Source organism: Aquarana catesbeiana, linkage group LG05 (genome assembly GCF_042186555.1).
Source record: "Aquarana catesbeiana isolate 2022-GZ linkage group LG05, ASM4218655v1, whole genome shotgun sequence".
NCBI classification, from domain to species: domain Eukaryota; kingdom Metazoa; phylum Chordata; class Amphibia; order Anura; family Ranidae; genus Aquarana; species Aquarana catesbeiana.
Window position 1 is genome coordinate 29,636,129 of NC_133328.1, and position 23,922 is coordinate 29,660,050.

General features: G+C 45.5%; 1 protein-coding gene across 1 annotated transcript in view; it reads right to left on the reverse strand.

Annotated features, from left to right (window-relative positions):
• Positions 1-9,602, reverse strand: part of C1GALT1 (core 1 synthase, glycoprotein-N-acetylgalactosamine 3-beta-galactosyltransferase 1) — a gene marked incomplete in the record, with an annotated part of 122,016 nt that extends 112,414 nt beyond the window's left edge. The window contains 1 exon segment of the mRNA XM_073629554.1: positions 9,255-9,602. Within this exon segment, the coding sequence (XP_073485655.1) occupies positions 9,255-9,480 (226 nt within the window).
• Between the last annotated feature and the right edge of the window lie 14,320 nt (positions 9,603-23,922).

Genomic DNA, 23,922 nt, shown 5'->3' on the forward strand with positions numbered 1-23,922 from the left:
CGCATGCGGTATTGCATCCCATTGAAGTCAATGCGGAACAAATTATTTTCATTTCCATTGACTTCAATGGGAAAACTCGCTTTTGATACACGAGTATCGCGAGTACATTGGATTACGAGCATAGTCCTGGAACGGATTATGCTCGTAATCCAAGGTTCCACTGATATAGACAGACAGACAGATAAAACCAAAAAAAGTATAAAATGTATGTTTGAGAAATGTATAAAAAAACCTGCACCACCAGATCAGCGTGTCTTAATAAAACTCTATACCTAACCTGTTGTAAACTACGTAACGCATATGTGCAGTGATAGGGAATCTGTGGGCATCCACCTTCCCTAGGTGGGGTACACGCTGTAAGAAACTCAGGCAAACGATCGTCCGATTTTCCTCATCGTTTCACAGCAAATTTTTTTTTCTGATCAAGCGCAGTCTTTTCTTGTACAAAAATTGTACATATTAAAACGGAAACTGTTCGTTCTGTTCCCGTACAAGAAAAATTTTGGGAGTTTGTGCCTTAGGGAATTTTCGCATGAAAATTTGGAATAGTCTGTTAAAAGTTGCGTACGCACTACACGAAAATTCTTTGGACGAAAATCCCTCCTTTGCACTTGAAAGCATTCAGAACACCAAGATCGGTGTTTTTTTAATACTTTCAATTAGGGATGCACTGAAATTTCGGCCACCGAAAAATATCGGGCGAAAATGGTCCTTTCGGCAAAAAGCCGTAAGAGAATTTTTGCCGATACTGGAGTCGAAAATGGGGCGGGGCTCCGCCCCCGGTGCCACCTATCAGGGGGGCTTCCTATATCGTTGAAAGGGGGAAGAGCCGCCGCCTGTTTGATTACAGCCCCGGGAACATTACAGTTTTCATTTCAATAGCTGCGTGTTCCCCGCTGCGTGCCGTCACATACAGCCCCTCCTCCTTGTCCGGGCACTTTGATAAACAGATCACCCGTCCAATCCTGGAACGGGTGATCTGTCTATCAAAGTTCCCCGGACAAGGGGGAGGGGCTGTATGTGACAGCGCACAGCGGGGAACACACAGCTATTGAAATGAAAGCTGTGATGTTCCCGACGCTGTAATCAAACAGGCGGCAGCTCTCCTCTCCCTTCACTGGCTGCAATGGGGACACTGGCTGCACTACCGGGGATCACTGGCTGCACTACCGGGGATCACTGGCTGCGCTGCAAAGGAGAATGTCGCGTGACCTGTGACGCAACGCGCCGGGAGGAGGAGCCAGTGACGTCAGCCACGAGTGTGCAGCTACTCGGACGGGCTGTGAGGAGGAGTGAGCCTGACTGCCTTACACGCTGTTATACCAGTGAACGCATGTGAGTGTATCAGCTTTAGACAGCTGATACCAGTCTCTGCAATATCACACTATTGTATGTGTGTCAAGGAATGAAACCCATTGGATATACAAAATGGACACAATGAGGCCAAAAGGGTTAAACGTGGAACTCGACATCAACTGCTATCTGGAAAATTACTAATAGTATAACATTCATTTTTCTAGCTTTTCATAGTTTTTTCTTTATCATTTATTTCATTTTATTAATATTTTCCTATTTTTTAATTTTTAATTTTTATTTTTTATTTGTATTTTAATTTTATTTTAATTTTATTTTTATTTATTTTTTTTTTCATTTTATTTTTAATTTTAATTTTATTTTTATTTTTATTTTCATTTTATATAATTTTTTCTCACTTTTTACATTATTTTATACATATTTTCACAATTTTTGTAGATTTTTTCATTTTCATTTTTTAATTTTAATTTCATTTTCATTTTTTCTGTATGGATATAACTATTATGAACGTGATGGAATAAAGGAAAATAGGGGTTATATATATATATTCTAAGAAAATTTTTTAAGAAATAAAAAAGTTTTTTGCTGTTCCATATGGCTTATGGATCAACATTTAGGGTGGAATGGGTAAAATGTACAAAATGTTTTATATGTATGATATGTTTAAAGAATTGTAAAAGCCTCTCCAGCAGATATAGATGGGTCAGAATTTAGAACATAAATACATCCAAATATTTAATCTAAGTATTGACAACAAGGGGAAATGGTTATGTATATCTAGGATATACAAAGTGGGCAAAGCCCTTAGTTAAAATGGCGACAGTAGGAAGGAAGTCATAAATGGGAATATAACCTTAGTTAAGATGGCGGAACATCTACTTCCGGCCATACGCAATATAACTAGAACATGCACCAATCATACGGCAGCTTCCTGATGACGCATTCTATGATGCGAAACGCGTAGAGGCTGCTGGGAGTTTTTTTGCATCAGGTGACCGGACGTGAACGAGGCTTGGAGCGCAAGCCAAGCGTGGAGGCCGCACAACACTACCAAGCGGACCATGCAAACAGCCCAACACCCGTCCATAACTGCTGGATAAGCTTCGTGCCGGCTCGAGGGCACTTTTAAATGTGAGTGGATACTCTTTCTTTGAATTTTAAATAAATAGTTCAAGCATATTGCGCTATGATCGTTTTTTTGTCCCTATGCTTTCCTATGAGGAATACTAGAGTCCAAGTTTAGCCGGTGAGGAGGGTTACTTAGGTGGAGTGGTTGTCCCTTGAATGAACCAAAGGCGCATCTTTAATTAAGCATCTGGTGAGTGGCCAATCTGAATGGTGGAGGTGTTTCACTCAGTCACATATGATTACTGAAGGAACATAGGAGCACGCCAGTCACAGCAATTGTTAAAGGATTTTGCAGCACGTTTGAAGGACTTTTTTCATGTATTGGATAAAATATGGTCATATTTTTGTTTGATTTAAGTTAATGCACATGATTTAATTTTATTTATAAGTGATTATTTGGATTAATAGAAAAAGAACATTGTAAGTGGTGGTTAATATGGGAGTAGCGCATTCACACACACCAACCAGTATTTCTAGCCCATCTTAATGAAGGGTCTTTTTTGAATGCAGCAACCCTGACACATACGTTTGAAAGAGCAGTGGTTTTGTGCCGGTGACACACATACAACAAATAACCACCATCAGCACAGATATTTCACGTGTTGTTTCAGCCCTTTTATCACACACACAAAAACGAAAGCCAAGTTACTTATCTAAAACCTCAACTTTCTAACACGGAAGCTCAGCCGTAATCCCCGCATGGATACTACAAGAGTGATAATGCAATTACAAAGTGATTCACACTCTCCTGGCAGTACGTGTGCTAATAATACGTCATCAACCTCGGTGCCAACAATCAACGTGTATAAAATGTGACTGGATCCCAACATGCTGACAAAGCTCCGGAACCCGCCTGGCCAAAGTACCCGACTGGATTAGCTTTATGTAATAGGTAAAGTAGTCCTCAAGTGAAACTAAACCAGAGAGGGGCACAGGAAATCTCATCACCCACAACACCACCGGACATCTTGTGGAGTTTGCTCCTAGGCAGGCTTTTAACTTTAACCACTTCAATACTGGGGCAACTTTCACCCCCCTTCCTGCCCAGGCCAATTTTCAGCTCTGTCGCATTTTGAACGACAATTGCGCGGTCATGCAACGCTGTACACTAACAACATTTTTGTCCCCCACAAATAGAGCTTTCTTTTGGTGGTATTTGATCACCACTGGGTTATTTTTTGCTAAACTAAAAAAAACAAAAAAACAAAAAGCCTCTTAGTTTCTGTTATAAAATTTTGTACGTTCTCTCCTTCACAGACGAGCATTGATGATGAGGCACTAATGAGGCGGCACTAATGGACACTGATAATGAGGAGGCACTAACATGCAGCACTGATGATGAGGAGGCACTAACATGCAGCACTGATGATGAGGAGGCACCAACATGCAGCACTGATGATGAGGAGGCACTAATATGCAGCACTGATGATGAGGAGGCACCAATATGCAGCACTGATGAGGAGGAGGCACCAATATGCAGCACTAATGGACACTGATAAGCAGCACTGATGGATAATGGACACTGATAGATGGCACCGATGAGGAGGCACTACTGATTGGCATCCTTAATGGCTCTGCACTGATAATCAATACACCGATTATCAGCGCAGACACCCCCCCCCCCCCCAGTGATGCTGATCGTCTCTCCTCTACTCGTGCCTCGTCAACGTGAATAGAGGAAAAGCCAATAAACGGCACTTCCTGGTTATGATGTGTTGAAATGAAAAGCTGTCAGACAGACATCGAGTTCACACCTAAAACGTCAGCCAGCGATTGACAGGTGGTGGAGGGGCATCACACCCCCCCCCCACACGATGCCTGCTCCCTTGAACCCCGCACTAGCGCGCCGCAACTGCATGCATTGCACGTGGTTGCAGGGTTGCTTCAAGAGCATGAGAATCAATTCAATTCTGTGCATTTCAAGCAACAGAGGGTAGAATTCCTGCCTCAGCCACGAAGCAAAAAAAAAAAAAAACTCTCTCTCCAATGTAATGGGAGATTACCTTAACGGTCACCCGATTAGCCACTTGCAGACCAGCCGCCACAGTTATACTGCAGCAGGTTGGCTCTCCCGGACAAATCGCCGTGGCTGTACGTCAGCCGCTTTAAGACCAATAGGGTGCGCGTGTGACGATGGAACCGAAGCATGTGCCCACGATCGCTCCCGAGAGACAGATCTCCGGTTCCGTCGGGGGGGGGGAGAGGGGAGACAGATCTCCGGTTCCGTCGGGGGGGGGGAGAGGGGAGACAGATCTCCGGTTCCGTCGGGGGGAGAGGGGAGACAGATCTCCGGTTCCGTCGGGGGGGGAGAGGGGAGACAGATCTCCGGTTCCGTCGGGGGGAGGAGGGGAGACAGATCTCCGGTTCCGTCGGGGGGGGAGAGGGGAGACAGATCTCCGGTTCCGTCGGGGGGGGAGAGGGGAGACAGATCTCCGGTTCCGTCGGGGGGAGAGGGGAGACAGATCTCCGGTTCCGTCGGGGGGAGAGGGGAGACAGATCTCCATGTCATACCAAGTATGAACAGCGATCTGTCTCCTCCTCCAGGCAGTCACATCCCCCACACAGTTAGAATCACTCCCTAGGACACACATTTAACCCCTTGATTGCCCCCCTAGTGTTAACCCCTTCCCTTCCAATGACATTGACACAGTAATCGTCGGCTACTTTTAGCACTGATCACTGTAGAATTGTACATTTTTTTTTTTTTTTTCCATTGGGACGTGTCATTGCGGCGGACGGATTGGACCCCCCCCCCCTTTTTTTTTTTGTAGAAACAAAGTGTCCAATCTGTCCGCCGCAATGACACGGTCGCAATAAAAAAAAAAAAAAATGCCATAAATAGATCCCATATTTTGTAGATGCTATAACTTTTGCGCAAACCAATCAATATTCGCTTACTGCAATTTTTTTTTTTTTTTACCAAAAATATGTAGAATACATATCGGCCTAAACTGATGAAGAAATTTGTTTTTTTTATATTTTTTTTTTTTTGGGGGGGGGGGGGGGGGTAGTTATTATAGCAAAAAAAACCCCGGCAATTTAGTTGGGTACAGCGAAGCACGATCGCGCAATTATTAGTTAAAACGACGCAGTGCCGTATCACAAAAAATGGCCTGGTCATTGAGGGGGCTGAAGTGATTAGGTGTCCCAATAAAAGCAAAATAGAACAAATAAAGAGGCTAAATCTTCCCAGTAGATATACAGACCACAATAAAAACCTGACAGGGGTTCTACTACTATATACAAAATAAAAATGGCTATAGACAGTATACATGTATAATGTGAGGAGAGCTTTTCTGTATGACCTGCTTATGTCACCATAGGAGGGGGGGGGGGGGGAATACAGCGTGTTTTCTGCTGACTGTAACCTGATCACTCGCTCTTATCTTTAGGTGACACAGGAGCAGAAATATAAATGATGTGTCACCATGTTCTGGGATAGAGGAAGTTGTATGGGGGATAAAAGTCAATGACAATATCAGTCCCCAGATCTAGTGACCTGACAGGTAATAGTGACAAGCCATCCTTCTTGTGAGATATTCGTGTCATTGGGGTTCGATTTACTAAAACTAGAGAGGAGTGTGAAATCTGGTGCGCCTGTACATGGTAGCCAATCAGCTTCCAGGTTTTCGCCCTCATTCACACTGAACGCAGGTTTGAACTTGCATGATTTCAAACTCGCATTTGTGGGAGGTCCTGTACAAATATCTATTGAAATCGCCCCCCGAAGTCTCCAAAAGTAGTGCAGGAACTACTTTTGGAAATCAGTGCGATGCCGCAAAGTCGGCGGCGCACCGATTGGGACAGTGCCATTGCCGGCAATAGGCTGCAATTTGGCATGTGATTTGATAGGTCAACGTGGGCCGATGTGAATGGGGGCTTATTGTCAAAGATTAATTGAATAAGCTGAAGTTAGAAGCTGATTGGCTACCGTGCAGAGCTGCACCAGATTTTACACCATCTAGTTTTAGTAGATCAATCCCTAGTTGTCCTCCCCGTAGGCCATCAGGGGCCGGCCGCCCTCCCCGTAGGACAGGCATATGCAATTAGTAGACCTCCAGCTGTTGCAGAACTACAAGTCCCATCAGGCATAGCAAGACTCTGACAGCCACAAGCATGACACCCAGAGGCAGAGGCATGATGGGACTAGTTTTGCAACAGCTGGAGGTCCACTAATTGCAGATCCCTGCTGTAGGATATCAGGGACCGGCCGTCCTCCCCGTATGACATTATTAGGGATAACTATGTGTTATGAGGGGGACATTAGTGGCTATAAAGGAGGATATGCTGCGTATAGTAATGAGGGGACACGAGGAATACTAGGGGACGGTCACAGGGATAGGACAGTACTGAGTACTAGAGGAATACTAGGGGACGGTCACAGGGGATAGGACAGTACTGAGTACTAGAGGAATACTAGGGGACGGTCACAGGGGATAGGACAGTACCGAGTACTAGAGGAATACTAGGGGACGGTCACAGGGGATAGGACAGTACCGAGTACTAGAGGAATACTAGGGGACGGTCACAGGGGATAGGACAGTACCGAGTACTAGAGGAATACTAGGGGACGGTCACAGGGGATAGGACAGTACTGAGTACTAGAGGAATACTAGGGGACGGTCACAGGGGATAGGACAGTACCGAGTACTAGAGGAATACTAGGGGACGGTCACAGGGGATAGGACAGTACTGAGTACTAGAGGAATACTAGGGGACGGTCACAGGGGATAGGACAGTACTGAGTACTAGAGGAATACTAGGGGACGGTCACAGGGGATAGGACAGTACCGAGTACTAGAGGAATACTAGGGGACGGTCACAGGGGATAGGACAGTACCGAGTACTAGAGGAATACTAGGGGACGGTCACAGGGATAGGACAGTACTGAGTACTAGAGGAATACTAGGGGACGGTCACAGGGGATAGGACAGTACTGAGTACTAGAGGAATACTAGGGGACGGTCACAGGGGATAGGACAGTACTGAGTACAGACACTTGTCTGGATTTCTGTCTCTCTGACATTAGTCACTTATTAACGTTCAGAGGTGACATTCTATGTATGTCAGGAGGGAGATCGGTGGTCAGCAACGTGTCAGAGGAAGATGGGGGGGGGGGTGTCAGTGGCCCCTGAGGTCAGGGGGGGGGGGGGAAATGTCAGTGGTCCCTGAGGTCGGGGGGGGGGGATGTCAGTGGCCCCTGAGGTCGGGGGGGGGATGTCAGTGGCCCCTGAGGTCGGGGGGGGGGGGATGTCAGTGGCCCCTGAGGTCGGGGGGGGGGATGTCAGTGGCCCTGAGGTCGGGGGGGGGAAATGTCAGTGGTCCCTGAGGTCATGGGGAGGGGAAATGTCAGTGGTCCCTGAGGTCAGGGGGGGGGGGAAATGTCAGTGGTCCCTGAGGTCAGGGGGGGGGGGGAATGTCAGTGGTCCCTGAGGTCAGGGGGGGGGAAATGTCAGTGGTCCCTGAGGTCAGGGGGGGGGAAATGTCAGTGGTCCCTGAGGTCAGGGGGGGGGAAATGTCAGTGGTCCCTGAGGTCAGGGGGGGGGGAATGTCAGTGGTCCCTGAGGTCAGAGGGGGGGGGAATGTCAGTGGTCCCTGAGGTCAGGGGGGGGGGATGTCAGTGGCCCCTGAGGTCGGGGGGGGATGTCAGTGGCCCCTGAGGTCAGGGGGGGGGATGTCAGTGGCCCCTGAGGTCGGGGGGGGATGTCAGTGGCCCCTGAGGTCAGGGGGGGGGAAATGTCAGTGGTCCCTGAGGTCAGGGGGGGGAAATGTCAGTGGTCCCTGAGGTCAGGGGGGGGAATGTCAGTGGTCCCTGAGGTCAGGGGGGGGAAATGTCAGTGGTCCCTGAGGTCAGGGGGGGGGGAAATGTCAGTGGTCCCTGAGGTCGGGGGGGGGAAATGTCAGTGGTCCCTGAGGTCGGGGGGGGGGGAATGTCAGTGGTCCTTGAGGTCAGGGGGGGGGAATGTCAGTGGTCCCTGAGGTCGGGGGGGGGAATGTCAGTGGTCCCTGAGGTCAGGGGGGGGAAATGTCAGTGGTCCCTGAGGTCAGGGGGGGGGGGAATGTCAGTGGTCCCTGAGGTCGGGGGGGGGGGAATGTCAGTGGTCCCTGAGGTCGGGGGGGGGGGAATGTCAGTGGTCCCTGAGGTCAGGGGGGGGGGAAATGTCAGTGGTCCCTGAGGTCAGGGGGGGGGAATGTCAGTGGTCCCTGAGGTCGGGGGGGGGGGGAATGTCAGTGGTCCCTGAGGTCGGGGGGGGGGAATGTCAGTGGTCCCTGAGGTCGGGGGGGGGAATGTCAGTGGTCCCTGAGGTCGGGGGGGGGGGAGAAATGTCAGTGGTCCCTGAGGTCGGGGGGGGGAAATGTCAGTGGTCCCTGAGGTTGGGGGGGGGGAATGTCAGTGGCCCCTGAGGTCGGGGGGGGGAATGTCAGTGGCCCCTGAGGTCGGGGGGAATGTCAGTGGCCCCTGAGGTCAGGGGGGGGGGGAAATGTCAGTGGTCCCTGAGGTCAGAGGGGGGGGGAATGTCAGTGGCCCCTGAGGTCGGGGGGGGATGTCAGTGGCCCCTGAGGTCGGGGGGGGGGGATGTCAGTGGCCCCTGAGGTCGGGGGGGGGGATGTCAGTGGCCCCTGAGGTCGGGGGGGGGATGTCAGTGGCCCCTGAGGTCGGGGGGGGATGTCAGTGGCCCCTGAGGTCGGGGGGGGGGTGTCAGTGGCCCCTGAGGTCGGGGGGGGGTGTCAGTGGCCCCTGAGGTCGGGGGGGGGGGGTGTCAGTGGCCCCCCGGGGTGGAGGGAGGGGGGGAGGGGTGGTGTCAGGTTACCATGGTGCTGCTGGCTGTCCCGGTTGAAGTCCATGATGTTCCCGGGAAGGGGCTCGCCGTGCTGGTGATCGTTGTGTCCGCCGTGCGGGTCGTTGTGAAGGATGACGGGCGCCGCCTCCTCCCGCTCCTGGAGGACGATACTGAAGAGGACGTAGCAGAAGATGAAGCCGATGGCCAGGCCGAAGGAGAAGGTGGCCAGGCTGAGAACAGACTTGTTGGTCGCCATGACAACGCTCCGCTCTTCTCCGTCACATCGCCGACTGACTGCCCGGACAGCTCTCCTGTCCTGACAAAATACTCAACTCGGCAGAAAATCCAACCACCCGGCTAAACTACAACTCCCGGCATCCCATGACTGAAGTCAAGCCATCAGACAGTTGCAAATCAGTGGTCTTGCTATCAGACGAGTATTTTTTGGTTGGATTTTAAACACACAAAAACTAAATATAACATAATGGATGTGTGACAGCTCTGTATAATCTTTATATTATATGTTACATCACCCTCTCTAACATTTACAATACGGTATGAGTTTACTGTTGAAATTTAAAGATACAGAGCCCCAAATATCAACCCATTGGCTATATAGTGACATTTTTCCAATACTTCTAAATGGGTTCAAAAAAAATTCTCCCATTGGACCAATACGTTTACAATGCAGATGTGTCATACACACCCCCCTCTATGATATCTTACAATACGGTAAAATTTTACTGTGGAAATTTAAAGATACAGAGCCCCAAATATCAACCCATTGGCTACATAGTGACATTTTTCCAATACTTCTAAATGGGTTAAAAAAAAATTCTTCCATTGGACCAATACGTTTACAATGCAGATGTGTCATGCACACCCCTCTCTATGATATCTTACAATACGGTTAATTTTTACTGTGGAAATTTAAAGATACAGAGCCCCAAATACCAAACCATTGGCTACATATTGACATTTTTGCAATATTTTAAATTGGGTTCAAAACCAATTCTCCCATTGGACCAATACGTTTACAATGCAGATATAAACACCCAAATATCTGTACATTGGCTAGTTACAATCAATATATGCCCTAATATTAGAGTCCAAAGGGTTGCTGCACTTAAAAACTGTCGGTTGCTTTATTTCATGTAGTCACATGGAAAAATTACAAAGCAAGTACAATCTTTCCAGACGCAATCATGACATTAAATGCTTATATAATGCAGATATGGATGGATTACGTTTCGGGCTAGTATGCTTGCGCCCTTCCTAAGATCCGTCAGAGCATATCTAACAGGTTTACTGCAATCAATCCTTTAAATACAAATTAGTGGTATACATCACATGTGGAAACAATGTGGTTGATTGATTCAATTCATAGTATATTCATCACCTGTGCAGATACGTGTTTTTTACACCATAGACACAAGATCTAACAATTAGCGGCCGATATCCTTATCTCATCATTCTCATTCTCCAAATGTGTTATATGAACCTATGAAAAATACATACATAGATAGAATGAGCATACCCATATACAGACCTCCCTATTTCGAAACACATTTCTATGTTTTTTTCATTTTTATTATCACTTATAAAACAATACTGTTAAATAAACAAATAAAGATCCAAATCAACATTTAAACCATATGGAGCAATAGTATTTAGAAAATGTATCCAATAAACTTCTCTTTTTCTCAGGGTTATTTCACGGTTACCCCCCCTCCTATTTTTCTCTATTCCCTCTAGGACCATATACTTTAATTGTGATGTATTATGTCCATATTCCACAAAATGTCTGGCTAATGGTAGTTGTGTTAGTTTGTCCAGTATTGAATATTTGTGTCTTGCTATCCTGTCTTTTACTTTTTGTGTAGTTTCTCCAACATACACTAAACCGCATGGGCACTTAATGGCATATATGACATATGATGATTGGCAAGTGTAATACCCACGTATAGGGATATTGAAGCCCCTATGTGGATGTGCAAAAACGTTTCCTTTTATCATGGAGTTGCATTGTATGCATGACAAACAGGGATACAATCCAAGGTTTTTTTGTCCTAAAAAAGTTGGTTTAATAAATGTGGATGTGGGTTGGTCCGATTTTATTAATTAGTCGGTCCCATATTGTTCTACCTTTCCTATATGAGGACATGGGGGGATTCCAGAATTCCTGTTTTTAAGTGCAGCAACCCTTTGGACTCTTTTTCTATATATAAGGTCGGTGGGAAGACCTGATTCCTGGCAGTGAATCGTAAGCTGGGTGCGGCTCTCCTCTACGATTTGAATATATTCTTCCCTTAAAAACGAGCACCAGCTATTTTGTGTGGAATCATCACAAGGATGGCAACGAGTGGCTTATACTCTTTCTCTGAAACTGAGGCCTCAATGATCTTCACAGACACTATGGGATCCAGAGATTTCCTGACTCAGTCATCCCCAATACAACTAATCAAGAAAATGGAGAAGCTTACACAGAGAGCTATTACAATGGATTTACACGAGGTAACACTAGCGGAATACTATAAGATTCAAATGATCCCCAGAGGATTAAGAGTTCATTTAATTCCAACTTTATTTTCACAAAATATGGACTTCAAAACCAAGTTTGCACAAATTCTAAATAAATGTTCCTTTGATATCATGACATTAACTGTACAATTTTTGCAACAAGTAAGAACTCTTGTACAGCAGGAGATTGTCCAATTAGAAGAACAACTACAACAATGTTCAAATTAGGAGGAACTAATGGAATTTAAGAAAACTAACAAAGATAAATTGGAGAAATTTCATACTAATGTCCAGCTTCGCAAACGTACAAAACTTGAGCGGGAATAAGAATGATGAGATAAGGATATCGGCCGCTAATTGTTAGATCTTGTGTCTATGGTGTAAAAAACACGTATCTGCATAGGTGATGAATATACTATGAATTGAATCAATCAACCATATTGTTTCCACATGTGATGTATACCACTAATTTGTATTTAAAGGATTGATTGCAGTAAACCTGTTAGATATGCTCTGACGGATCTTAGGAAGGGCGTAAGCATACTAGCCCGAAACATAATCCATCCATATCTGAATTATATAGGCATTTAATGTCATGATTACGTCTGGAAAGATTGTACTTGCTTTATAATTTTTCCATGTGACTACATGAAATAAAGCAACCGAAAGTTTTAAGTGCAGCAACCCTTTGGACTCTTTATATATATATATATATATATAATTATGAAAACATCAATTTCGATGAATGGGCTAATATTTAGGGCATATATTGATTGTAACTAGCCAATGTACAGATATTTGGGTGTTTATATCTGCATTGTAAACGTATTGGTCCAATGGGAGAATTGGTTTTGAACCCAATTTGAAGTATTGGAAAAATGTCACTATGTAGCCAATGGGTTGGTATTTGGGGCTCTGTATCTTTAAATTTCCACAGTAAAATTTAACCGTATTGTAAGATATCATAGAGAGGGGTGTGCATGACACATCTGCATTGTAAACGTATTGGTCCAATGGAAGAATTTTTTTTTTAACCCATTTAGAAGTATTGGAAAAATGTCACTATGTAGCCAATGGGTGGGTATTTGGGGCTCTGTATCTTTAAATTTCCACAGTAAAATTTAACCGTATTGTAAGATATCATAGAGGGGGGTGTGTATGTCACATCTGCATTGTAAACATATTGGTCCAATGGGAGAATTGGTTTTGAACCCAATTTGCAATTATGTCACTATGTAGCCAATGGGTTGGTATTTGGGGCTCTGTATCTTTAAATTTCCACAGTAAATTCATACCGTATTGTAAGATATCATAGAGGGGGGTGTGTATGACACATCTGCATTGTAAACGTATTGGTCCAATGGGAGAAATTTTTTTGAACCCATTTAGAAGTATTGGAAAAATGTCACTATGTAGCCAATGGGTTGATATTTGGGGCTCTGTATCTTTAAATTTCCACAGTAAAATTTTACCGTATTGTAAGATATCATAGAGGGGGGTGTGTATGACACATCTGCATTGTAAACGTATTGGTCCAATGGGAGAATTGGTTTTGAACCCAATTTGAAATATTGCAAAAATGTCACTATGTAGCCAATGGGTTGGTATTTGGGGCTCTGTATCTTTAAATTTCCACAGTAAAATCATACCGTATTGTAAGATATCATAGAGGGGGGTGTGTATGACACATCTGCATTGTAAACGTATTGGTCCAATGGGAGAATTATTTTTGAACCCATTTAGAAGTATTGGAAAAATGTCACTATGTAGCCAATGGGTTGATATTTGGGGCTCTGTATCTTTAAATTTCCACAGTAAAATTTTACCGTATTGTAAGATATCATAGAGGGGGGTGTGTATGACACATCTACATTGTAAACGTATCGGTCCAATGGGAGACATTTTTTTTAACCCAATTTGCAATTATGCAAAAATGTCACTATGTAACCAATGGGTTAATATTTGGGGCTCTGTATCTTTAAATTTCCACAGTAAAATCAATCTGTATTGTAAGATATCATACAAGGGGGTGTGTATGACACATCTGCATTGTAAACGTATTGGTCCAATGGGAGAATTGGTTTTGAACCCAATTTGAAATATTGCAATTATGTCACTATGTAACCAATGGGTTGATATTTGGGGCGCTGTATCTTTAAATTTCCACAGTAAATTCATACCGTATTGTAAGATATCATAGAGGGGGGTGTGTATGACACATCTGCATTGTAAACGTATTGGTCCAATGGAAGAATTTTTTTTTAACCCATTTAAAAGTATTGGAAAAATGTTACTATCATAGGTGTGCGCAGCCTATTGCATTAGGGTGTGCACCCCAAAGCTCAAACACACGTGCCTTACTCTGCAGCCTCAGCTGCACAGGGCAGTGAATGAATCAGAAGTGCTCTATGCTGAGGGACTTCCTGTTCAGTCACACACTGAAGCATAGTAAACAGTTTACTATGCTTCTGTTATGAATGGGCACAGTGAGTGAGTATGTTTACTGTATTCCTTTAAAAAAAGGAAGAGGCTGGTAAATTATATATTTACCAGCCCCTTCCCTGGTCTCCATCCTGAAACATCCCCCACAGCACCCGGGAGGAGAGTAGGGAAGCCAGCAGCACTGCGGGGTGAGGTAACCCAGGCAGTAGGCTGTATGGGTACCATACATTGGGATTAGGGTGTGCCCAGGCACACCTGGCACACCCCCTGCGCACGCCTATGGTTACTATGTAGCCAATGGGTTGGTATTTGGGGCTCTGTATCTTTAAATTTCCACAGTAAAATCATACCGTATTGTAAGATATCATAGAGGGGGGTGTGTATGACACATCTGCATTGTAAACGTATTGGTCCAATGGAAGAATTTTTTTTTAACCCATTTAGAAGTATTGGAAAAATGTCACTATGTAGCCAATGGGTTGGTATTTGGGGCTCTGTATCTTTAAATATCCACAGTAAAATCATACCGTATTGTAAGATATCATAGAGGGGGGTGTGTATGACACATCTACATTGTAAACGTATTGGTCCAATGGGAGAAATTTTTTTTAACCCAATTTGCAATACTTCAAAAATGTCACTATATAACCAATGGGTTGATATTTGGGGCTCTGTATCTTTAAATTTTCACAGTAAAATCTCACCGTATTGTAAGATATTATAGAGGGGGGTGTGTATGACACATCTGCATTGTAAACGTATTGGTCCAATGGGAGAATTTTTTTTTTTTTTTTTTTTTTTTTTAATTATTTTTTTTTTTATTTAAGAAAAAAGGAAATAACAGTATTGCAAAATTACAGGCAAGTGAAAAAGAAAAATGGTACAACAATTGGTATATATCACATAACAAGGAAATGATTGATATATGGGATGTGTGAATTACAAGAATGCGTGTACATAATATGTCGTATGCCCTCTGGCAAGAAAGGGGCCAATTCCTGCTTAACATAGGTAAACAATTTTCCATATCCAACATCATTGCCCAAGATAATCAGGGTTTTTTCGCTATTTTTCAATGATAGGATCATCCTCCCTGCTATGGGACAGCCCGGGCATTGATGTCCCGGCTATCTCACAGCCATAGCACTGTGCTGTACCATTAAAGATCAAGAACTTAACCATGAATAGATACCTGAGAAAACGAACAGGGAAAGTAGAAGAAGAAAGAGTGGTGGAAGTGGGGGGAGGTGGAGGGAAAAGGTGAGGGAGTAGGGGGGGTGTGGGGTTTCCCCAGGTCCGGACTCCTGTGTACAGTATTCGTCATCTAAAACATTTTACTCAGGCTTTGACATAATTTCCGAAAAGACTGTTGTGTATTTGAAGGCAAACCAGCAGGACCATATTTTTGTTACATAATCAGATTTGTTCCTGAGCGAGAGGGTGAGGTCTTCCATGTAATATGTGCGATCAACTTCCGTTAGCCATTGGCGTAACGTGGGTATGTTTTTTTGTTTCCATAGTCTGGGAATCAATGCTTTGGCAGCATTAAGAAGGTGGGGAGTTATGGATTTCTTATATGCTCCTACTGGCCTGCCTGTACAGTGTAACAGTACCACAAACGGGTCATTGGGGACCTCATCTCCTTGAATCACCTTAATCCAGTGAAGTATAGACAACCAAAACGGACGTATCAGTGGACAAAACCACCAGATGTGAGCATGTGTTGCACGTTCCCCACATCCCCGCCAGCACAAAGGAGAGACATGTGGAAAATATTTGTGAAGAAGGGCTGGCGTGTAGTGCCATCTGGTTAGCAGCTTGTAGTTCATTTCGGCAGTTTTAGTAGCTGAGGAGGTGATATGAGATATTATGAGAATATTAGATTTTTGTGTAGGGGACAGCTTTTTTTGAAGATCCGTTTCCCAGTTGTGTAAGAAAGCTGGGTCTCCCACAGGGGTTGCCGTTTGCATTATTTGGTAGAAGTGAGAAATTGGTTTTTCCACCGGTTGTGACACGGCTAAAGTTGACTCAATAGGTGTAAGGTCATTGATAGATCTAATGGGTTTAGGAAGAGATTGAATAAAGGCCGCAAGTTGTCTGTATCTCCAATGCTCCATAGGTGTCGCCTTCGAACTTTGTAAGATTGTGTTCAGGGGCAAAACTCCCTTCGAGGTAGTGACCTGGTGTAAGTGGGTCAGCGTCCCCAAAGACCACGGGTGGGCCCCGCGGCCGAGGTTCCCCGGCGGGAAATAGTTGTGGCCGGTTAGTGACATAAGGGGTGAGTTGTATAGCCAGTTGTTTGTTTTACAGATAGAGTCCCATACCATAAGGGTGGAATGAGTAAGCGGAGAGGTCTTGGATGATAAGACTCTGAATTTCTGTGGTATCCATAGTTGTGTGAAGAGATCGGAGCCGCTTAGTTCTGTTTCTAGATCAACCCAAAGCTTGGTTTTTTTGTGGAATTTCCAATCTAAGATTCTGGTCAGTATAGTTGCCAAGAAGTAATTTTTAAAGTCTGGTACGGCTAAGCCTCCTTCCCGTTTAGATCTATAGAGTATGGACCTTGCAATCCTGGGACGCCTTCTGTTCCATATGTATTTGCCAATTAGCGATTTTAGTATTGTAAAGAAACCTACTGGTATTCCAAATGGGATCATTTGAAATAGAAATAGCAACCTGGGTAGTATATTCATCTTGATGACCCCTATCCTCCCCAACCAAGAATGTGCCATCTGAGTCCATTTCTGTAAGTCAGTTTTGATCTCGTTTAATAGAGGCAAAAAGTTTGTGCGGAAGAGGGCGTCAGGGTTCGGGGTTAAGTAGATGCCCAGATATTTCAGCTTGTGCGCCTGCCAGCTAAAGGGAAAGGAACTTTTCAGTTGGGAAGCGGTCTGTGAGGGAGTGGATATGTTTAGGATTTCTGATTTGGACATATTAATTTTAAAGTTGGAGATGCGACCGTATTTTTCAAGTTCAGACAGAAGGTTAGGGAGCGATATCAGGGGTTGCTGCACATAAAATAAGATATCGTCCGCGTATGCGGCATATTTGTGTTCGGTTGGGCCTACTGTAATCCCATGTATGGATGGATTATGTCTCACAGTGGACAGAAAGGGTTCAAGTGACAGGGCGAATAAAATAGGTGAGAGGGGACAGCCCTGACGAGTACCATTATACAGGGTAAAAGGAGAACTAAGGGTGCCGTTCACTCTCAATTGGGCCGTAGGGAAACCATACAGGGCCTTTATTTGTGTCAGCAAGGGAGCCTTAATACCTAGATGGGTCAGTGTAGCCATAAGGAAGTCCCAATCCACCCTGTCAAAAGCTTTTTCAGCATCTGTTGATAATAGGAGGGTGGACTGGGACGACCCCCTGGTGTGTGTTATTAAAGATATAGTACGAAGGGCATTATCCCTTGCTTCCCTTCCAGGGATGAACCCAGTCTGGTCCGGGGAGAACCACTGCGGTATCAAGGGAAGGAGTCTGTTCGCTATAGCTTTAGCATAGATTTTTACGTCGATGTTCAACAGTGAAATGGGACGATAACTGCCGCAAATGCTAGGATCTTTGCCATGTTTGGGGATAATAGTAATGTGCGCATGGGTAGTTTCAGGCCTGAGGATCTCACCATCCGAAACCGCGTTAGCATAAGAGGTTAAATGCGGAAGTAGAATATCCGCGAAGGTACGGTAGTATGCTACCGTGAAACCGTCTGGGCCCGGTGATTTACCATTTGCCATGGCTTTTAATGCTGTGCGCAACTCCGCTATGGTGAGCTCCCCATCCAGGGCGTCTAGTACCTTGGGTGATAGTCTGGGAAGGTTAGCTTGGGCCAGATATTCTTTTATAAGTTTGGATTTAGTATCACGGTCTGCTACTGAGTGTTGGACGCGGTATAAGTGTTGGTAGAATTCCCGAAACTCTTTAGCTATTGATGGTGTGTCGTGTACCAGGTCATCTGTAGTATTTTTAATTTTAGTTATGAAGGTGGCTGTTTTCTTTTGTTGAAGTGAGCGTGCCAATAGTCTACTGGGTTTATTACCCCATTCATAGAAACGTTGAGCCACAATACGGGCTTGTTGTTTTTGTTCACTATGAAAAAGAGACTTTAACTCTTCTCTTTTCAGGGTTAAGTTGTAAAATACCGCCTGCGCTTGGTTCGCTTTATGAGATTGTTCAAGGTCCCTAATCTCCTCTAGTAGTTTGGACTGTTGAAATATCCGTTCCTTCTTTTTTCTAGACCCTAGTTCAATGAGTTTTCCTCTAATATGGGCCTTGTGTGCTTCCCAAATTATTCCTGACGAGCTTTCGGGGAGTTTATTTTCAGCAAAATAGAGGGATAGATTTTCACCTATTTGATTTCTATCTATTTCCTCTTCTAAGAGATGTTCGTTAAGTTTCCAATTAGTAAATCTGTGTGGTATAGAGGGAATTTTAATGGTCAGTGTGATTGGGGCGTGGTCTGACAGAGGAGATGATTCGATATGCGTATTAGTAGCGAGAGAAAGATGGTGGTGATCGATTAGGAAAAAATCTATTCTGGAGTAGGTGTGGTGAACCTGCGAAAAATGGGTATAGTCTTTCGCGCGCGGGTGCATAATTCTCCATATGTCAACCAGCTGGGATTCGTGTATTCGTTTGCGAATAAATCGCAAACGTTTATGAGGTATATTAGTCTTGCCTCTAGACGTGTCTATGGCAGGTTCTAGTGGGATGTTAAAATCTCCAGCTAGGAGAACACACCCACGCGCGAAATCCCTGAGTTTATTAAGACTGGAGGCAATAAAGCCTGCTTGATCTCGGTTAGGTGCGTATATAGTAGCAAGTGTACAAGTCATACTACCCAGGTTGCCTCTAATGAACAGAAAACGTCCGAGTGGATCACTTATCATGAATTCTAGTGTGAATGGGGTCCCCCTACGGAATCCGATGGCCACACCTTTAGCTTTATGTATATCCGATAGGCTATAGTACCACGTTGGGTATTGCTGTGAGGATAGTTTTACCCGTGTGGAGTGAGTGAGGTGAGTCTCCTGCAAGAAAACAATGTCTCCCCGCAGGCGGCCCAGCTCCCTGTATAAGTTGTGCCTCTTCCCTGGGGCGTATAGCCCTCGAACATTAAAAGAGATAAGATTTACCTTAGCCATGGAGACCAACAGGGGGAGCACACGTTCACTATATCCTGGGGAGCCGGACCTGAGGTGGGTACAAAAAATTTGAGAAAGGGATGGGGAGGATGGGGAGGGGTGAGAGAAAAGGAAAAGGTCAAAGGAGTGAGAAGAAAAAAGGAACAAACAATATCCATTACTGGGTAGAATTTAGACCAGTTAGGGGGATGGTCAAAATGTGCACGCATTAGACTGCGGTGCGTGGTGGGGCATACCAGCGGCAGAACGCCCCCATCCCCGTTGCCCAAATATGAGCTAGGGAGTGGGGCCTCCAGCCGGCATGGCGCCCCTTGAGCAGGGGAGTGGGGTACTCCGTGCATATGCGCACGGTCACCAAAATTGGTGTGGGCGTCGTCTGGTTGCTCCGGCGCCAACACCAAGACTTCAGAAGTTATTAATTACAAATATAAAAGGCACTCATGATGCATCTAATCTGCACTGATCTTTATCACTTACGATCAGATGTCTAGATGTCTGAGGCTTAGCAGGTATAACTTTGGGTTGTGAATATAACATCCTTAAGACAAAAATATAGTCTAACATAGATATATCAAGGCTAACGGCCTAATCAGTAACCATTCACAACTGTGTTGTTGCCAAATTAAAACCCGTTAAGAGGCAAGTGCATTTTTGCTCTGTCAGCAAAAACAATAACAAGGGGCAAAAAGCGTGGGCCATATAACTCACAGTCTTAACCCAGTTCGGTGGATCCTCCGGAGTTGGGAGAGCGATTTTTGCACTCAACCTTTCGCCAACCTGATTCCGCTGTTGCAGGCAGGGTAGGGATGTGATCTTGCCATCCGGGGAGTTCTGGCGGAGAGATGTTGACATCCATGCAGAATTTGTCTAGTTCTTCTGGAAATCGAAGAATCGCGGTTTTACCATCTCTGTTAGCAATCAGTGCGGCCGGGAACCCCCATCTGTATTTGATCGAGGCTGCTCGCAATTTCTCTGTCAAGGGGCGCAGGGCTCTACGCCGTTCCAGGGTTTCCCTAGCAAGATCTGGGAAAAATGATAGCACGGCACCATCAAAATCCAGTGATGCAGCATCTCTGGCTTTTTTCATGATGAGCTCTTTTTCCTCATAGTAGTGGATCCTGCAAATAACATCACGGGGGACATCTGAGGAGAGGTTCCGGGGGCGAAGGGCTCTGTGCACTCTATCAATTTTCAAAGGGTGGTCTGCAGCCTGGCCCAGTAGGCCGTTAAAAATGCCCCGGACGGAGGGGAGAAGATCATCGTCCCCAGTAGCCTCCGGCAGGCCTCTTATCCGAATATTATTCCTCCTGTTGCGATTTTCCTGGTCTTCAATTTTGTATAACGCCATTCTATGTGCTATAGTGAGTGCACGCGTTGAGGATTGTAAGTGTCTAATGGCCACCGTGTGGCGATCAAGGCGCTGCTCCGTCTCCTCCACTCTTTCTAAGACATGTGAGAGGTCAGCTCGGACCGCAGACACCTCCTTCTTAATGGCGCGTTCCAGGCCTAGTAACATGGAGGCAAGCTCTGTTTTAGTTGGTAGATCGCTTACCAGTGCCTCTACTCCCGATCGCCTGGAGGAGCCTTCCTCTCCCTCTGAGCCAGCCGAGGACACTGGAGAGCGGTGTCTGTGTTCGGGCCTACGTCGGTGGGCGGAGCCTGCACCGGAGCTTGTGCCTCCTGGAGAGCGGCCTAGGCCGTCCATGTCTTCCGGATCGTCTGGTTCCGTGGCCAGGAATCGTTTGATCGATCCCACGGCAGATCCTTTTTTAGGCAGGGTCTTCCCCGATCTCTTCCTCATCTTTTCAGGGTGAGTGGGAGCGATCGGAACAGGATAAGTGCCGAAAATAGTGTGTCGGCGCCGGAGCACGAGAGAGACGCGTCCTCACTGCTGCATAGCCAAACCACCGGGAGAATTTTTTTTTTTTAACCCAATTTGAAATATTGCAAAAATGTCACTTTGTAAGCAATGGGTTGGTATTTGGGGTTCTGTATCTTTAAACATCCACAGTATAATCTTACCGTATTGTAAATGTTAGAGAGGGTGTATGTGTGACAACTCTGTGTAATCATTATTTTATATATTACATTACGTTATATTTAGTTTTTCTGTGTTGAATATCCAACCAAAAAAACTTGTCTGATAGCATGACCACTGATTTGCAACTGTCTGATGGCTTGACTCCAGTCATCCCATGCGGCCTCGGATGATGAGCGCTGTGCACACAGTATCCGAGATAACAGATTCCATCGTACAACAATAACACCGCCCTCTTCTGACATTTCCCGCCCACCAATCGCAAGTCTTAGACAGACTTATGAGGGAAGCTCCGCCCAATCCGACAGCGGGAGAATGAGCGAATCCGAGAATAGACTTGCTGTCACGTGTTCATCGTCATACTCCGAGCTCCCCCATTCAGTTGTTGCGCATGCGCAGTAATCTAACGGCTCCCTGGGCTAACGGTGTCTTGCCGAATAAGTTCCTTCGGCGGATAGGTTCCCCCCCTGTACTGCGCAGGCGCAGCGCCTGCGCAGTACGTACTACTGTCGGCCGCCGGAGATAGCCGAAGCTCAAACGCTTCAATCAGCTGTACACGGCACCTGCGCTCTGGGTCCAGGTTCCTTCCCCACTATCCAAGTGGACCTAGAGGGGGAATCTAAAAGTGCCGAGCGCAGCGAGGCCGTGCCCGAAGCGTGGCGAGCGAAGCGTGGCGAGCGAAGCGAGCCCGCGAGGGGCCCTCTTACAGGCGCCGTGTACAGCTAATTTTCAGCTGTTCCGCTTCGGCTATTTCCGCCGCCTTCTACTGTGCATGCGCAGTAGAGGGGGGAACTAATCCGCCGAGCGGAACTTTCTCGGCAGAATAAAGGCTCCCTGGGCTGCTGTGACGTCACTGTGACCGCACGTCACTGTGACGTCAGAGGGAGAGTCATATAAGGCGCTGCAGTGAGCTGAGTGCTTTATTGTGAGAGAGTGACAGAGAGAGAGCAGTACTGCGCCCTCTATTCTCCGCGATTATACTACGAAAGCACTGAGATATATATCTATATACCTGTTGTATACTAATTTATATACTCATATCTACATATACGTGTTGTATACTAATCTAACCCAACTTATCATCAATGAGAAAATTGGAAAATCCACCTCTGACCACCATCAGAGGCTCTCCTCCATTCCTGAACCCTGGCAACCTGACACTTGTTGAGCAGATCCACCATTCAGGACCAACAATGTCAGGGAACGCCATAAGAGGTACCTCTACTCCCAGGAGTTGGAGTATCTCTTCATACCTGAATTTGAATTTCTTCAGGAGGTAGATGTGCTTATCTTCCTACAAGGAGGATAAAAAAGACACAGAATTCACAGAGAAAATGGACCAAGTGAATTCTCCAAATAACCAGAACCAAGAGGGGGCACTGAGTGAGAACAATGATGCCAAAGTGGAGTCCCCAAATAAGCAGAACCAAGAGGGGGCACTGAGTGAGAACCATCATGCCAAAGTGGATTCCCTAAATAAACAGAGCCAAGACAGCGCACTGAGCCAGAACAATGACGCCAAAGTGGATTCGCCAATTAACCAGAGCCTAGACAGGGCACTGGGTGAGAACAGTGATGCGTCTATAGAACTTCAAGGACACATCAAAAGCTGCATGGCCCAGAAACTCAACATATTGTCAATGGGACATGAATGTCCACCTTTGAGCAAGATCAGAGGTTCTCCGCCGCCCTCAGATCCTGTAGACCCAAGACTTGCTATGCAGATCCATTTAAACGTGCTGCAGAAAAATTTATACTCTAGATGTAAAATCGTTCTACAACAGGAGGAGGACATAAAGACCCTAGAAAAAGACATTGCAGCTTTAGTAAAGGGCAAAGCCACTCAGCAGGATTTGGTGTCCAGATTCAAAAAGCTGAACTATCGTAAAAAAGAAAAACAACTTAAAGAGGCGATAAACGTGAAGAGGCAGGAGGCTCAGGAGGCCAGAAAGAACAGACAGAGGCTGGAGTCCTATGAACACCTCTTCTATTATCTCCAGACAGACCCAACCTACCTGGCTAAGCTTATTGGCCAGATGTCGGAATATGAGGATATCAAAATGATTGTGGACAGACTGCTCTACAGCCTCTATAAGCACGCTTCCACTCCACGGGAAGAATACTTTTTCGTGAAATTGATGGAAGCTACACTGTGTGAGGAAGTGGAGACAAAACTGAATACCATTGAGGATATAATGAGTGGAAAATCGATGAGTTTAAAGCTGATCAAGAGATTTTACACACACAAAGCAAACTACAGTGCCCTAGTAAAGGCGCTCAAACCAGCAAAAAGGAATATACTCGCCCTCACATATGAGCTTAGCACCGATCCACACAAAGCTGCAGTTGTGCCTTACAACATACTCAAAAGAATGAAAAGATCGCTAGGAATATCCACTGATAACGCCCCTGAAACTAACGATGATGCTTTATGCAACATGATCGACAATGTCATAAAGTCCATATTTTCATCTGTGGACAAAATTCCTTATGGGCTGAGATACCTAGCAAAAGCCCTTCAAAAATCTCTGCAGAAAAGGTTCCCAGAGGA